The sequence below is a fragment of the Pinus tabuliformis genome, chromosome J (genome assembly GCF_031772625.1).
Source record: "Pinus tabuliformis cultivar Carrire ecotype Pingquan chromosome J, CPIR1, whole genome shotgun sequence".
Lineage (NCBI taxonomy): Eukaryota > Viridiplantae > Streptophyta > Pinopsida > Pinales > Pinaceae > Pinus > Pinus tabuliformis.
The window spans coordinates 774,274,981-774,293,189 of NC_142295.1; the positions used below are offsets into that span (position 1 = coordinate 774,274,981).

Here is an 18,209-nt window from a genome sequence, read left to right on the forward strand (position 1 = left end):
AACTGACATTTAAAATGGTTACATGCTTACATTACACCTACACATCTACCCTATACTCTATGATATCAAATTAAGCTTTTTCTTTTCTTTTCTTTTCCTTTCTCTTTCTTTCTTTGGACGTAAGGAATCAGCTTATATCATTGATTTTTTTAAACCATCCCAGTGAAAATTACAATATTTGTAACTTAGATTACATATTAATGCAAATTGAGGTAATATGGCATGTGCCTATCCTAGCACAACTGGCAAAAGGTAGGTTGGTAAACCATTATGTATTCTGGTGATAGTACCATTAGCAAAACGTACGTTGGAAAACCCTCATGTATCTAGGTGATTTAATAACTTCAATCTAAACATGCCTCACCAGCTGAAAACAAAAAAAAAATTGAGGTAACATGGAATAAGTAGATTATTAGTTGTTTGAAGAATTTGCGACATTTGTGCCTTATTTATTTTTTGAGGTTCTTCAAAGACCATTATTGCTATTCCGGACTGTCAAGTTGTTGATCAAATTCCAACAAACTCAAATGGAGCTTCAAACCTCGTGCACCAAAATACAAAGTATCAGATCACAGCCCTGGTCATATGCGGAAGGAAATTCATGTGGGAGACCGGCCTTAGACTTGCAAATTGCAATCATTCATATAATATAATGAATGAGCAAAAGAGATCAGCAACATAGTTGTCATCATCAGCAAAGGAGAGGCTTCCATCGAAATACGATTGGCCATTAATACACAAAACCATTTAACATCCCTGAAGCAAACACAATTAGCTCACACTGTAGTTGATGCACCCAAAAAGCAAACCAGGTTACACATAATCACGTGATTAAGCTCCCAGCTAGTGAATGGCTTGTGTTATGTTGGCAGCATAACCATGTACTGGCAGCCCAGAGGGATTGAACTCACTACCACCAAATTTACAAATGCCACCTGTGACAATCATACCAAATATTCTGTATTAATGATGTTCTGAAGTTGGATATAGATGTTAACATGGTAAAATACCCAGCTAGAGTACCCATCCTATTCCAATTATGTTCCATTAGGCTCAATGCAGTACACACAATCTGGTTCTACTCCTGAACTTTCATCCAGTCGCAATCTTCTAGCACTATATTCAATGTCTTGCATATTCAAGTTTATTGTATCGGTGGCTTGACCAGTTCGTTCATCTCTTGGTCTGGTGTGATCCTCTCGCATCACATCATGGATATTCGACCTTTCTTGTGCTTGTATTTCTTCCATGGGATGTCCTTGCTGGTGATGCGATGTCTGAGGTAGCACTTCAGCTAGTTCGTGAGCCAGATGGGTAGTTGCGAGTGTTGCTGCCAAATCTAGAGGAACAACTTTAGCTGCCTGGAGAAGGGATGTCCGACAAATTGGGCATGTGGTCTTGTTTGAAAGCCACTTATCAATGCAATCAAAGTGGAAGGAATGTCCACAAACTGCCAAACGCTGCAGCTTTTCGTTCATTTGGTAATCCCCAAGACAAATGGCACATCTGCGCATAAAATTTACAAAATAAGTCATGTAAGAATAAGCAGGGATAGACAGGCACTCACATCTCACCCAAATGATAGATAGGCCAATTTAGTATGAATATCACACCGTATGGCGAAATGCTAGAATTGCCCGCCAGGAACTGACATCAACAGTTCAAGGAAATGATTAAAAGGAGCATAGGACCAAACTATTTTTTCTCATTATTTAATTCTCAATTAAAGATTCACATATTAATGGGATTATGGAGTTTACAAAATAGGGAAGCTGAATTAAAATCATCTCCTGAAAAACATAGACCCAATATGCCAGGAAAGGACAGCATCATAGACAGAAGGAGAATGGCAATGGTCATACTATAAAAATGCCATCGAGAGTAACCTTCAACAACTGAAGATTTTTCTCCTGCCAAAATCTTGCTGGGGCTTACTGAAAGTATTTCTAGAATGTATGAAAGTTGGTCGAAGAAAGAAGTGCCTCCTCTTAGGTGCATAGTGGCATTGAGAATGTTTCAAGTTTCAACCTTCCTTTCAGAATAAGAGTAAAGTTTGCTTTATCTCTGATTACATTTGGAGACAGTATGACAGTATGGGAATTGACTTTAGTGGCTGACAGCTTTCTCGTATACCACCACTAGCCAAAAGAACAAATCCAGTTCATTCACAATGCCTGTGTCACTTCTAAAAACTCAAAACTGTGAACTTGAAATAGAAATGTGATACGGATATATAAGAGCAGATTCTTTTAAGACACCTGATTTATCGGAGAAGATTCTTTTAAGAAACTTGGTAACTTTAATTCTCAATCAAATAAATTAGTATAAAATTCATCTGCCATAAAAAATTAAATCATTTAGCAGGTATGCAGTGAGATAAATGTTTCCAATTGTATCCTAGATTTTTACTCATTTGAAAGTTGAATATACTGGTGGGCTAAGTTGCAGTTAAGACTTAAAATAGCATACAGATGCTTTTAATCAGACAAGCATACTGTTCCTAAGCTTTCCAAGCACTAGAACCCATCTTCACAGTGGAAATCGGACGGAATCACAATCTGTTTTCTTACTTATGAATTGTTTTTTAAATCAAGCTTGTTTTTTAAAAGATAATTAGTCTTATAAAAAGTACTGACTTCTTAAATCACAGGTTCATGTTTACCTCCCATCACATGTTCCCATAGGTGGAAATAAATGCATAAAGAGCTCCATCAATTGAGAGGAGACTCCTTGACAAAAAATTTAGGCTTACTGATAGTTATGGACAAAAGAAGAATACTGAAAAATTATTTTACTGCCAAAGTATTTGCAAGTAACTGGAATGAGTGCTGTCAGGGATTCTGCATCCGATTTTTCTGATATGAGTATTTTTTCCTGGCGTCCTTTGGAGGAGGGTAAGATCCTCACCCTCATCAGGCACTGCAGACAAAGGCCCAGCTTTGATATTTGAAGCAGTGTCAGCTGCTTTAAGAAAATAATTGAAGCTGCAAAGTTGAAGCCAAAGTCAAAATACCCCTCCTCTTGGGAAATTTGTGAGAAGGATGGAGTATAATCCTTCTTTAGATCTTCCAACAGATGTACCCAGAAAGAAGGTATTGATGCACATAGAGCAAGTACTAATCGGGAAATTTCCAGAAGCATGGCTAAATACCAAAGCAGTAGGCTGCTGGAAACAAAAGCAATTGATGTTGCAGCTAAACGGTATGGTCCAGCCCTGCATTTCAGGGAAGGAGTTTTCTGCATTCCACTATGAAAATTTGAATTAAAGGAAGACCAAGACTTTGCTTTCAGAAATGGACCTTGGTTTCTAGGCCCATGTGGCCTGTACTTAAACAGATGGCCATTTGAATATGATCATGAAGAGGATGTCCCATCAGTCATTCCAGTATGGGTATGTCTTCCTGTTGAATCTATAGAGGACGTAGAATCTTTGAAAGCAACTGGAAATAAGCTGGGGCATTATCATGATAGATCTAATCCCCAAACATGGGATTTACAGTTGTGCTGGAATCTATGTGAAAGTTTATCTGGAAAATGGCCTCCCAGAGGCACTAGAACTCATGCCAGATGGATGGACCCATACCCAGAAGCTCAATTACCAGCAAACCTTATTCAAATTTAACACCTATCATGAATATGGTCACTTTGCAAAAGATTGCAAGAAAAACTTGTAACAGCCAACACAGATCTAGAAAAAACAATTTTAAAAATCAAAAGAACAGTGGAATGCTACTTCAAACATAATTAAGTAATGACAAATACTAATCACGATGAAGTGCTCCAATCATTGTAATATAAGCTGGAATATATCTTAGGATATATATCCCAGCTTATATTCCAATGATTGGAAAATTACATGGTGCTTAGACTTCACCAAAACCCCGAGCCAATGCTCCCTCTATGATAACAAATTGGGTGTCCTGGGAGCATCTTCATCCTAGACTGAATAAAACAAAAACCTCAAACACAACACAAGGGAGAGGAGGTTAAAGAAGGAAGAAAAATTCTGTCATATCCAAAGGGAAAGAAGATATCATAAGAAGAAGAACCTAAGGTAACATGGGAAATGACCCAGGAGAAAGACAAGAAATAACGATTGGATTAGTTCCTGCTCTGTCATTGTAGGTAGCATCCCACTCCTAGCGCAGGCAAAACCCAGAACCCATGGAATTGCCTCTAGAACAGACTTCGGTCTTATCCTCTTCCTTCTGACGTTGAGGATTCTGCACACACAAAGGGTAGAAAGACGAAGGCAATAGTTTGCAAGGAAGAAGAAGCTAAGAACAAAGCTTTGAAACTCAGGCCATGATCCCTTGGGTTTGAATAGCAGGACCAAAAAAAAATAGGTAAACAATGATCTTTCTTGAGACGACTAGGTAGTAAAGAAAAAAGAATGGTATTAGCACTTAATAGTGGTATTTCTGCAAGAAACAGAACATTAAGAACACGATTTTTTCAAAATAAGAACACAAATATAAAGATCTAGCCATATCATTCAAGCATACCCTAGGGGATTTTCAGGAGGGTTATTTCTTCTATGGGATCCCTCTTCTCTTCAGTTGTGAAGGACTTTGCTGGGACAACATCGAATCACTTGTGAATGTGAGGGGATGACTACCGGGCAGATCTGTTAGATAACCAATTTGTATTTGCCTAATAATTGGAATTAAATGAAAAACTATTGGGAAAACTTCAGAAACTTTGTAGCAGAATTACTCTTGAATAATAATGTTAGTTGGCGCCTTCAATTTGTCCTGAACTCACAAAAAAGGGAGTGTTTACATTGGAGATCAGTTGAGGGAAAGTTTTTAAGACTTGATATCAAATTTGAAGATGGTAGATATCAAACCAACCAAGGAAAAGTATACGTGGATAAATAGAAGGATAGGTAGGAGCTTCATTGTTGAAAGGTTCAACCAATTTTTAGTGCACAAGCCATTTTTAGCTGGGGGGGTTACTCTTAGTTCTAGTATATTCTCAGACACGGTTTTTGACCAGAAACCTATCTCCATTTCAATCACAAGTTAAAAAGGATTGGGGCCAATCCTATTCCTCTATGATCTAGCTTGGTTTCAGCAAGAAGAGTTTTAGGACATTTTGAAAGATGGGGAACCCAACCGTACAGCTCTGCTTCTATATATGGAAAAGAAAATTTTACATGTTTGGAAGAAATTAAAAAACGGATTGTCCCCGAAACTCAAATTCCAACCATGGAAAAGAAAAGAAGAACTAATTGAAGTTCAATCCCAAAGAGGGAGAAGAGTACATAGTAGAGCTCCAGCTAAGGGAAGAAAAATTCTCATGAAGGATTTATGAAAGCACAGCAAAGCAAAGAACATCATTGAAGGCTTAAGTCAAGCAGTCTATGATTGGAGGGAGTCAAAAATACAAAATTCTTTCATAAATAGGAAACAATTATCAGATCTCACAAATATAGTTTCTGAGTGGAGAGGTTATCAGAGACTTTCAACAAATAAAGGAGGCAGCATTCCATTGCTACAAGGGATAGTTTTCGAACCTAGGTTCAACGATCCATCAATCTACAAAGGAGATGTTCTGAGTGATTCTAGCAATGTTACTTGGGAGCGGGAGCGGGGAGCAGGAGCGGAAGCGGGAGCGGGAGCGACCATTTTCAGAAGCTCCCGGTTTGGGAGCGAATCCGGGAGCGATTTTTTAAAAATATATATATATATTTTATATTTTTTAATTTTTGATACATATATGTCAACAAAAACATGTAGAATGATGAAATAGACATAAAAAACATAAAAAAACATAAATTGATCATTGAACCATATCACATCAATCATCTAGAAATTATAATCGTCATCAACCATGTCCACAAGTTAGTAAAATACATATTACAACTGCAACATATTGAGTCTTATAAATCATGATTCATCAAATTCAATATTAAAGTTTCAACTTCAAGCTTTCAGAATTGAAAATTCAATAACATTTATCATCATTGATCACCAAAGTTGTACTTGTAAGCCAAGTTTAACCATTACAAGAAGTAATATCGAAGATATTTCTAAGTCCTAACTTCTAACTGTTAACATGATATGAAATGTTAAAAATTTATAAAATGAAACATGAATAATGAGATGAAATGAAACAACTTTAGTCTTTCACAAAGCATCATATTCATAATTCACAATCATTACCAATGAGTTATAATTGCCAAGGCCCAACTTCAAACTTCAAATTTTCATTGTCACAGTGATATAATGTTTACAAAAAATATCATAATGTCATAATGATATGAAAGAGTCAAGAGTCAAGAGTCAAGGACTCAAAACTCAACAGTTATGAAAACTAAAGTCTAATAGAAGCTAAAAAAGACAAGTAAACTGTAAATCTACAAGTGGCCCTTGCCACGAGAGTCTCCAGGAGTATAAGCAGGTCGTGGTGGTCTTCTAGGAGTCTCCCGCACAGACCCACGACCAGAACTAGAACCTCCACGCAAGGGTGTCGATGGAGGTGGCGACAACAATGGAACAAGACTCGGGCCTCGAGCACTGCTACTGGATGGTGGAGGTGGAGGTGGCATGGCTGCTGCAGCTGCTTCATTTTCATCCCGTACAAGCTCCTCTTCTAGTTCTTCAATATGTACAATGCCATCCTCCAAATTGTCGTCCTCAGGGTGATTGTCCCAAATTTTATATGTGGGATCTTCATTAGCCCGATCACAGTAATGGCTCAACAACCTCAAGTTGTAGTGCACATAAACCAAGCTTTCTGCTCGGTTTTCGTTGACTCTGTTTCTTTTCACATTATGTATATAACTGTAGGTGCTCCAACACCTCTCTGCAGAAGAAGAATTTACAACCTGTGAAAGAACTTTTTTTGCCAATTTTGGCAAAAGTCCGTGGCCGCCATATGTTTCCCACCATGTGAGAGAATCAAATTTATCTTTGTCGTCCATTGCATGGAAGTTACCATACAAACCAGTGCCACTGAAGTATCTGCCTATTTCAAGGCGCACAGCTGCACATTCCTCCCTGTCAGGCACCAACTTTTCTAATGCTTCCAGATATCCTTTAGTTACCTCTTGATCTAAATGGGGTTTGGTCCTAACCCCACCCCCTGCTGCAGGTTGGCCCAACCAAGATGTAGAGTAGTATTTTGGCGTAAGGATATACGCTAAGCAATGTAGTGGAAGGTTAAGCCTATTCCACCGTTCACACACACAATCATGAATCAGTTTGTACAAGTTGGGATCTTTATTATGAACAATGTCTTTTATTTCCCCCAACATGGTATCCATTTGCTCATACACCTCGCCAATCACTGGTTTGTCTGTATCTGCAAACCGAATCATGTGATAAATTGGCTTGGTGAAATCCAATACCTGCCTCACAGTTGTCCAAAACTGCCCATCAAGAGCGGCCTCCTCCACCGTTTCAAAACCTGCCATGTCAGCTACATTTGTAGCCCTTTCCTTTAACACCTGCCAATGTGGACTTGATACCATGCTAGCTAATGCCTCTCTTACCTTCAAAAGGAGCCTGAAGGTGAGGTAATAGCTACCAAATCTAGTCCTCGCAATCTTCAGCAACTCCAATCTCGAGTGACTGCGGAAAAGGCCATGGGTATTGCTATGATTTGTAATAAATTTTATCATTTGTTTTCCTTTCTTGTACAAATCACCAATCCATTGGTATTGTTCATTTTTGTTTTTGACAATATCGTGCAATAGAAGGTTCAATGTGTGAACCAAACATCCAGACCAAAATATGTTCGGGTATTTATCCTCAATAATTGCTCTCGCTGCCTTACAATTAGGAGCATTATCAGTGATGACTTGGATGACATTGTATGGGCCAATACGCTCAATTGTTTCAAGTAATGCTTCTGCAATGTTGATAGCGGTCTTGAACTTGTCTGAGTAATCATGTGCAGCTAGAAAGATGGGACCACTAACAGACACAGCAAGAACACTTATCAATGGCTTACCTTTTACATTTGTCCATCCATCAGATACAATGGACACCCCATTGCCAGTCCAAGAACTTGTCATTTTATTCAAAGAATGTGATATTTTTGCTTTTTCATGATCAAGGCCAACAGTTCTTGCCTTGTCATACCCAGGGCTCTTGTATCCTTTAGGGGCATCATTTATGGCAGAAACCATTTCGTGCCAATAAGGTGAGTGTAGAACATTGAATGGTATCCCACATGCATAGAGGAACCTGTAAACTTTTGAATCCACATCATTCCTACACCCCTCATCAAGGAAATCTGATATGGTTCTACGCCTTAAAGATGATGACCCTGTGCCTCCATGTCTATATCCACTGCCTTGGGAGGATGCTGAAGGAGTTCTTTGTGATTGTGATCTTGGTTCAAAGGAACCCCTTGATCTTTTTGTTCTGTATTGGGCGTCCTCCTCTTCCTTTATGTATTTGGCTCTATCTGCTGTTGACACCGTTGCACAAGTTTTGATTCCTATTTGTTTCTCTCCATCCCATGGCCTTTCCCGCAGAGGTGTCTTCTAGCACGGGTGTATGAGCCTGTGTAATCAGTGTTGCAATGGGGGCAATGAAATTTAGTGGTTCCACCCCCTCTCCCTGTTTCAGCCCTGTGAACATATTTCCACAATAGAGTTTGGTCTTGTTTAGTTTTTTGAGGGTCATGTTCACCCTCCTCCACCTCCTCCTCACTGGGGTTTTCACCCATTTGACTTCCTCCGGCTTCTTCATCCACCTCTTCAGTTTGAGGCCCCCTCTGTTTCCTACTCTCCACCACCATAATAACCATAAAAGGGACCAAGAAGAGGAAAATGCCAATAAATATCCCCAGGTCCATGGTGTTTGATGTTTGTAGGGTTTTGAGTCTTGAATCTGCAAATTAATTTAGTTTATTGGGATTAATTCATTTAATTTATTAATTTAATTTAAATACATGATTTTTAAACAGTTAAACTCAAACAACTAAATTAAATCAACTAAATTAACTACCTAACCAGCTAAACTAACTAGATTACTAAGTTACTTACCTCTACAGGCTTGCTCCTCGCTCCTTGGCAGTTGCTCCTCGCTCCTCAGCACTTGCTCTTCGCTCCAATGCTCTTGCTCCAGCTCCAACTTGCTCAATGAAGTGATAATGAAAGTTTTTTTGGCCCATTGGCCTTATAAAACAAAAAAAAAATTCAAAAATTTTTATTTTTTTCGGGTCCGGCGGATTTTTTTTCCGCCGAACCGCTCCCGGCCCGACCCGATTCGCTCCCGGAGCGTTTTTTAATGCCCGGGAGCGATCACGCTCCGGGAGCGCGGGAGCGATCGCTCCCTGAGTCGCTCCCTAACAGACCAGGGAGCGTAAATTTTTTTACGGGAGCGCGCTCCCGAAAATCGCTCCCGTCCGGGAGCGCGATCCCGAGCCGCTCCCGCCCGGAGCGCGCTTCGGGAGCGGGTTCGAAGGGGGGGGCACTCCCCCGCAACACTGGATTCTAGGATTAAATCAGATTAGAACAATGTTCTATTTTGAATTCAAGTGACTATGGAGGTTCAAGGAGGGTCATAAGGGTTAGACCATTCAAATAAGGCCGATTGGCTCGATGGCTTCTCATCGAGCCTTGACAGACTAAGTTACCAAAAATGTGAACTTTAAGAGTGTTGGAAACTAGGCAATCACTGAAAGGGGGGCTGAATCAATAATTGTGTTTTTTAGCAACGACCAATTTCAAATTATTTTAACCTTTTAACCTTTTATTTAACAATTAGCAGAGTTATATAGGTGTTCAACAATTAGCCATGAATTCAAAAGCAAACAAACAAGCAACGCATGTAGACATCAAATATAGGTGGAAATCCATAAAAGGAGAAAACCACGAATTTTCGTTGTGATGTAAACTTTAAAGAAAGGCACCCACTCCCTCTTTTACATCAATTTTTGTAGGCTCCTACCTATAGGAGGCTTCAACCTCTCTTTTCTTTTGCAAGCTACAATTTGCTGGAAGCACCCACTCCCACTTCTTACAGGCTCCAATCTGTTCTTTTTTAGGCTACTACCTGAAAGGAGACACCAATCCCTTGATAGATTAAAAAGTTATTTTCTTGTCTTACCTATTCTTTAATTCTGAATTCTTCCTTCTCTTTGACTCTGTTCTATACTGTCTCTGCCCCCTCTACAACTGTTTATCTCCTCTGCTCCTCTTCCTCAAGTCTTTTTATACTTCTCTATTTTCCAGGCAATTCACAAACTAGGTCACACAAAATTCGATTCACTAGCAACTCAACACTCCAAAATATATCTTTATATAACTCACTATCTCTTTGTATTCCAACGCAGGGATTTGAAATTGAAACACTGTCTCTTTGTATTCCAAAGTTGTCTCCTTGTGGTCCACCCATTTGTTTCACATTCTTTCAAATTTTGAAGATCAAAACAAAACAAATGCACCCCGAAATATTCAAACATAAGCCAACTCCATTGAGTGCATAAACCATGCCATGGATAAATGATCATAATCATCGTAAATAGGAGGGACCTTAAAACACAAGACATAAAATTTATGAATACTTTGTTCAAATTGCAAGTTAATGATATTGTCATTTATAGAATCCAGAGAAAGAAAACATGTTCTTTCCACTTCAAGATGTTTCCCAGTTTTCATCTCTCCCAGTTTGGATCCAAAAACCATTGGGAATCTGGTATCTAAGCTGAGAAGTTTGAGAAGAATATACTCATTGATGCAATAGATAGCCTCATCAAGCACTGTTGCGTGTAGGCCTTTATATCACTTACTAACTATCACAATGTCTAATCTCATCTTTGCACTCCATAAAGTGCTAGAAGTACATCGTTTCACTGTTATTTGATGGTAAAAATAGGCCCAAACCTATCTACCCTTATCTTCATCATAACTGAGTCATATAGACATATGAACACAGGGTACCCTGCCGTAATTTAAGACTTTATATGCTAATTAAACTCTGCCCATCAAAATACTCGATCAAACAATTCTGAAAGGATAGGTATATCACTGCCAAATTTACATCCACTGTTTAAAGAGGCTGCTTTTTCTCTAAGTTTGAATTGAATAAGATCATTCTCTAACAAGCTTTGATGGTTGGCTTGCTTCAGAAATTAAACCACCAACACAAACCTGTTCTCATCAAGAATGTATATCTAGAACTTGTTTCCCTTCAAAATTGAAGTGTTTGACGAATAACAGGTGACACCAACCACTTGTTCATCTTTGAGTCTCGCCTTCCATTTGGAAATCTTCCATTCCTTTAAAGATTTTACCTTCTCATCAATTTCCAGCCTCTTGTTGAGAGATTCTTCATTCATTTGCTCCTGCATTTCCTTCAGTGTTGCATCTTCAACACCATTTACATCTGACAAAACCCTGTCAATTGCAACATTTGTTGCAGCAGATACTAGAATTCTCATTCCTTCCCCACCCTTGAAAGTTCTCGTGAGAAAAAATGATGAAAACAGTCATAATATAACTCTTTCCAGACCCAAAAGTTCCATGTACAAGACATATTTCTGGCTTGGGTGACAACAATCCTGGATTTGAACTGTTAGAGTTTGTAAACCATTTTGCCACGACATGGATAACCTTCACCTAATCTTCATTTAGATTGTACCTTCTGATAAATGGATCTACGTGAGGATATGGTTTATCATCATATGTGTAATTCATTTAAGGAACATCTTCCAGTTTTACATCACAAGAAGTACTAGGCGGTTCAACACAACCAAATGAAAATTAGTCCTCCTCACAAAGGCAGATCATGCATGATGTCTTTGTCATCCCATAACCCTAAAAAATTATACCACAAAAACAACCTCTCAAAAGGTTGATAACTTCAGTAGATATCAATGTTGTGAAAAGCGCGAGCGGGATTAAATCGGCGCGGGGAACGAATCGGAAAAAATCGTTTGGTACAAAAATATTCATTTTTTTTCAATTTTTTTAATATCTAAACCATCTACAACATAAAATAAATACATTGACACATAAATATGATAGAAAAATAATATATAAGATGTTTAATATCATTTCTAGTGCTATAATCACACATAACATTGAATCATGTCCTGAATAGTAAGTCCTGACTCCTGAGTCCCAACTCAGCCTCAAAATATCAACAAAAAATATGATAATGTATCTCATCATGTCATAATGTCATATACAATAAAATGAGGTCTAATCCTATTGATTTCCTCTGCCCCTCTTGCGAGAAAATGCCACAGCTTTCCCTTTCCCTCTAGATGTAGACGCTGGTGCCTGTGCTAGTGGAGATTGCAGTGGAGTTTGTTGTGCTCTAGAAGCTAAAGAACTAGAAGTAGGAGCTATAGGAGGTAGACCACGTCCTCTACTGGTGGCAGGGGTAGCCCAAGCAGGTGGTGTCACCTGGAAACATTACAATCTCCCAATTCTGAAAAACTAATAAGTTTGCTGGATTTTAAATGAAATCTAAAATTCTACTTTCTCCATATGAAATCCAATGAGGCTAGAACCACTCTCAAACATCCTGAGTCATTTCATGGTAATGTTAAAAATTTAAGTAAAAGGATGAAAATGAAGATTAAGGAGAATGTCACTTTTACTTTAAGAATTTAACATTACCATGAATAGCATATCCATACTAGGGCCTAGACTTGATCATTAAGCTGCCCCACTCAAAAATTATTTGTTTCTTTCAAAAAAAATTGCATGAAAAAACCCAAATGACCAAATGAAAAACCAAAATTTTTTTTATAAAATCGTGCTGTCCCGGCAACCCCGAGCTTTTTCTCGGAAAAAATCGCGCTTTTTTCGGAAAAAATCGGCAAAAAAAAAGCCGATTTTTTCGTGTAAAAAGCGCGATTAAATCGGCGCGAGGAAAAATCGCGCTTTTCACAAGACTGGTAGATATAGGTGATGCCTCATAAAACATCATTCGAACACGGACCCCAAGTTTTTCTTTTATTTTTTAAAAAACTAGCATGTCCCATATAAATGATGGGACTTTCCTATTGATAATTGTTTGCTTCTTAGCAATGAATGCAATATTGAATAGACTTTCTCGGCGAGGACCAAAAATCTTCACAATTGTTATCACCTAAAAAATGATCACCTAGCCATTTCTAACTAGGTGGATCGAAATACACCATGAAGGATTAATTTTACTATAGTCAAATCACTTTCACCATAGGAAGTAATTTAGTAAACCATTTTTATTAAATTATTTCTTATTAAAATAAAAAAACCCCCATGGGAATAATTGAATAAATCATTATTTATTTAATTTTCTCTCGAAATAATTATTGAATCATTATTTGATAATTATTTCTTAACACATTTGACTAAATCACCTTGGAATAATTAAATAAATCACTATTTATTTATTATTTCTTATTCTTATTTTTGGAATAATTGTTAAATCATTATTTAATAATTATTTCAAATTCACACTTTTCTTAATCCTTGCAAAGTGATTAATAAATTATTTTATTTGTTAATTACTTCAACTATTTTCTAAATAAATATATTTGACCATTTTGAATATCTTTTCCCTCTCCAAAAAATATAATAAAGTATTCCTAACGGCTAGATTTTGATTTGGTCAATAATATTTTATTATTTTCCAATTCCTAATTGAGCCCAATACTTTGTTATAAATAAGAGGGTTTTCCATTCATTCTTCACCATGATCATTATCATCGTCACCACTATCGTCTTCCCACATTTGAGCTCCCACTTGAGTTCCATTTTGCTTTTGGGTTTTTCTGCATATTGAGAGAGAGAAACAGATCGTTGAAGCACAAGGACATCAAAGGACCCATCCCATGGAGGGGGATTTTGCAGACCCATGTTGTAAAATCCTCTTCACTAGGTGTTTTCTAATAAAAATATTATTCATTCAAAGCTTCTATTGGGTTATTACATTGGTTATTTCTTATTGTTCTATGTTTTGGCTGCATATGATCTTTTTACTGTAGGGTTTTCTTATTTTGTCATTGTAGATCTGAAGCATAAATAACCATATCTTGTTGTTAGGGTCACTTGTCACCAGTGACTTAAGTGAAGCATTTTTGGTACACATACTAAGAATTTTCACACTAACAAATGGCAACTCCACTAGTATAGTAATTCAAATCCTTGATGACTGTCATTTTAGTGTTCTTCAATGTTTTTCTAGCTATTTTTAGCCTCTCAATTTTTATTTTTAGATCCACTTTGTTTTCTCGAAAAGTTTTTGGTTTCTATTGGTTTTCTACATCTTTCTGCAGGTCACAGGTACCAACCGAGCAGGGGACGGAAAAATATGGGTGAAATCTGCCAAGCCAGAGTTGTTGGAGCAAAACACACTTTTTGGCCCATTTTCTACATTCCAACACACTTTTCAGGTCAGAATCTGCATTTTGTCATTTTTCAGAAAATTTTCAGAATTTTTCAGATTTGCCGACTATGTTGCATGTGTACTAGGAAGGGTTTCTGTTCTTTCCAAAGTCACCCCTAGGCTTAGATTCTCTTAGTAATTTCTCATTGAGGAAGGAAAAATCCCCCTAGGGTTTAGAGTACACCTCCATCATTTAGGAAGATATTTGTTGAGTTGAGGAGTCTAGGGTACAACACTTTCAGCCACTAATTTCTAGGGTTTTGTCCACTGTTTTACAACCCTTTTAGATATGTTTCTTCATCATTTTACTCCCTTTAGAGTTTGATGTAGCCTTTCCCCCTTAGGATCCTCTTGAGTGTCCTAGGTTTTTGGAGCTTGCCTATCTTTTGCAACATTTTTAACCTTCGATTTTTGTTGTTTGTCTGCACCATTTTAGATTAGTGCCTTAGACATTAGATCCTTTGGCCATTTATGTGTCTTTGAGTAGCTTGTTTGCCACCTCTCTTTTAGCTGCTTGTTTGCCTTCTTGGGTGGGGGTTTGTGTGATTGGATTTGCTCTTCATTTTATTGTCCATTTTCAATATTATTTATAGTTTTTCTGCACTTTATTTTCAACAGCACATGGTATCATAAAAGATGCTCAATTAACTCATCAACTTGACACATTATTTTCACACACACACACACCCTAAGCAAACGTGAACATGGTTAACACCACCAAGCCAAGACTTGAAACACTACACCTTAATAATTCAACACACAGATTAAGCCCACTTGGGCACCAGGGCCAAACAATTTGTGTAGTTAGGTGTAGGATCGGTGGGATAGGCTTCCAATAACACCCATCGATCACTTACATTGAGACATAGAAGTTGACATATTAGGGAGCTTAAAATCCTTCACCATCCCATAGTCCAAAGCTGGAGTGCATCAGAAACCTGATTCAAAGGGGGTTAGGCTAGGTCATCGTGTGAGCGGTTCTCCTCGGGGCTACCCAACCCGTGGCAAGGAATCCTGTGCGGTGGCTGATCACCAAGAAGCTCAAGACTCGACCACCCCTGTGGGACAAAGGTAACCATAGTGACCAATCATAGGAAAACACCCTATAGGACTGGCTGTGGGCAGCAGTTGGTTCTCTACCCCACCTTTCTCTAGACAACTCTGCTTGCGGGGATCAGATTCCATCAAGTAAGAAGTCTTTTGGAAGGCCATCTGAAACAGTAGATTTAGGACTTATTTGAGGATTTAGATCACCTATAAGCTAGAGGTCATTTTTCTTTGATAGGACGCGTTTGCTTGAATTAGAGTAGCATATTAATATAGTTAGTTTACACTTGGCACCACTGCACTAGGTGTTTGCTTGTTGTTTGTTTCTCTTTTTCTCCTATCATCCCCTTTTAGTCTATTGAGTCATCTTTGTCTTGACATCATTGCGCCCCCTAGGCATTTGTCGCGGAGACTTCGTGGCCTTCACCCCCAGTTTCCTTTAGGACATCTTACTCCTCCCCGTCGAGTTAGAGTTCATCCTCCTAGTCCTCCATTAAGTCCTCATTCTGACTCTGGTTCTACTAATTCTTCCAGTTCTTCCTTTTATTCCGCGTCTTCCCAACCCTATACCGCCATGTCAAGCACCAACGTGGGTGTGGTAAACCAAGGTAACCCCACAAGTAGAACCTCTACCAGTATGGTCACTAACCTCCCATTGCTCCCCTATATGGTTGGTTTGAGCCTTCTTGATTTCAGCCAGCTCATCAACGATCCTCTTCTCCATGACCCCAATTGGCCTGCTATGCCTACCAAGCTTCCTTCTGACATCCCCAAGTTTGAAGGAAATCCTAGAGAAGATCCCATAAATCATGTTCACTCATTTCATATGTGGTGTTCATCTAATTCCATCACTAAAGACTCCATTCGTCTTCGTTTGTTCCAATGCACTCTTACTGGAGTTGCTGCCAAGTGGTATGTTGACCAACCGCATGCCTCCCACTCCACCTTCACGACTCTTGCCAAAGATTTTTTTCATACTTCCAGTTACCCCTCCGATATGACACTGTACCAAACTCTTGACGTCTTTCTATCAAACTTCTGCCACCCGCCTATCTAACCATGTTCAAGAATGGCGTAGAAGGAGGAGCATGTGTAGGGCTCCTGAATTTGAAGATCGTGTCTATATGGATTGGTTCCTTAGATTTCTTTTGGCCCCCATTGGTAAAGATGTTGCCTCCCACTTCCCCCAGTCTGAGGAAGAAGCGCTCCAAGTAGCTTTGAAATATGACCTGATCTATGCACAATCAGGATATGTTTATACTGTCCTTCTCAATCTGCCTCGACTTGGTGCTACTACTGTGCTAGGGGCATCTCATGTCGCTGACGATATCATTGGATCTATCTCACACCCTCAACCTCCACCATACCCTCAACCTCATATGAGTTATGGTCAATCCTAGGGGGGACCAATTCAACTTACACCTATCCCCCCTGCTCCTTCCCATGGCAACACTTACCAAGGTACAAGCATGTCATGTGCATATCCTCATCTGCATCAATCGATGCCAGGTCCAGTTGTCGCTTCACCTGGTTATCCCAATGTTGCCACCAATTCTTTCTATCCTTATGCATCGCCTAGCGCTCCAGCCCCTCCGGCACCAGCGCCCCAACCTCCCATGCCTCCTCCACCTCTGCCACAACAGAAACCACCTCCTCAAGGTCAAGTGTATGCTTAGCAAAGTGCAACCAACCCCCAACCCTAAGCGAAAGAATAAGGGGAAGGGTAACCGGAACCAACCATCTCAAGGTAACCAAGGCAACCAGGGTCCACCACCTAATGCCCCTCAGGGTGACCAACCTACTCCCGCAACCCAGCAACAGGGTGGACAACCCAAGCAAAACAAGGTTCTTCGTATGAATAAACCTTGTGCCTGTTGTGGAGTATTTGGCCATTATACTCACGAATGTCCCCTTTACCTCAGATGCGCCAAGCATGGGAAGCTCAAGCAACTGCTTCTAGAGGACCTCAGCCCATTGCTCCACCTCCTCCCCCTCCTGCTTCATCACAACCGGTTGTGCTTACAAATCCTTTTCCCCATCAAGGATATGTAGCTGCCCAACCCACACAGGGTAATGCAACTCCTCAACCTTCACAATTTGGCCAAAACAATTACCAGATCCTCATGATGAATTCTGATGAAGTCAACACCGAACAAGTCAACCTTTAGACTCGATCGCGCCAATACGACAACCCCCCTACCAAGTCAGCGACCGATCCTCAACCTAAACTTTCCACTGAGCCTCTATCGTCACCAAATGGCACCTTACAGATCCCTCTACCTAAATTTGAGGTCCCCCCCAAGATCCCCAAAGGTCCATTACATCGAAATGTTGCTTCTTCTAAAGCCGCCCATACCTATAGCATAGTAGATGACTTGGCGCAGTCCCCTGTTGCCATGTCAATGCTGGAAGTCCTCCAGACGTGCCCATCCCAACGAAAAGCTATAATATCTACTTTAGGTGTTGTGGATCCCTCTGACGATCGTCTGATTGTTTTTGACATTGACAAAGTGGAACATCCCCCCCTTCCTTCCTCAGTTGCCTTTCAAATACTAGTCTCCATAAAGAACGCCACAGTCCAGCGATGTATCATAGACGAAGGCGCCTCCACCTATGTGATGGCCACTAGTGTTTGGAAGCAACTTGGTTCCCCTGACCTGTCCCCATCCACTATCACTCTTCGTGCTTGGGGCGATCACTGTTGTCAGCAAGACTGTCTTAATTGATATTGAATTCATTGATGCCCCATTAGATTATAATATCTTGTTGGGTCGTAGTTACACCTATGCCATGTCCTCTATCGCATCCACTATATTTCGC

The 18,209-nt window shown here is 39.4% G+C and overlaps 1 protein-coding gene across 1 annotated transcript in view; it reads right to left on the minus strand.

Moving 5' to 3' along the window:
- Positions 1-385: 385 nt before the first annotated feature.
- The window catches only part of LOC149229021 (putative E3 ubiquitin-protein ligase RHA4A), a 96,181-nt gene continuing 78,357 nt past the window's right edge, over positions 386-18,209 (minus strand). Inside the window, exon 3 of the mRNA XM_089378447.1 lies at positions 386-1,506. Within this exon, the coding sequence (XP_089234573.1) occupies positions 1,038-1,506 (469 nt within the window). The 3' untranslated portion in view covers positions 386-1,037. The remainder of the gene's footprint in view (positions 1,507-18,209) is intronic.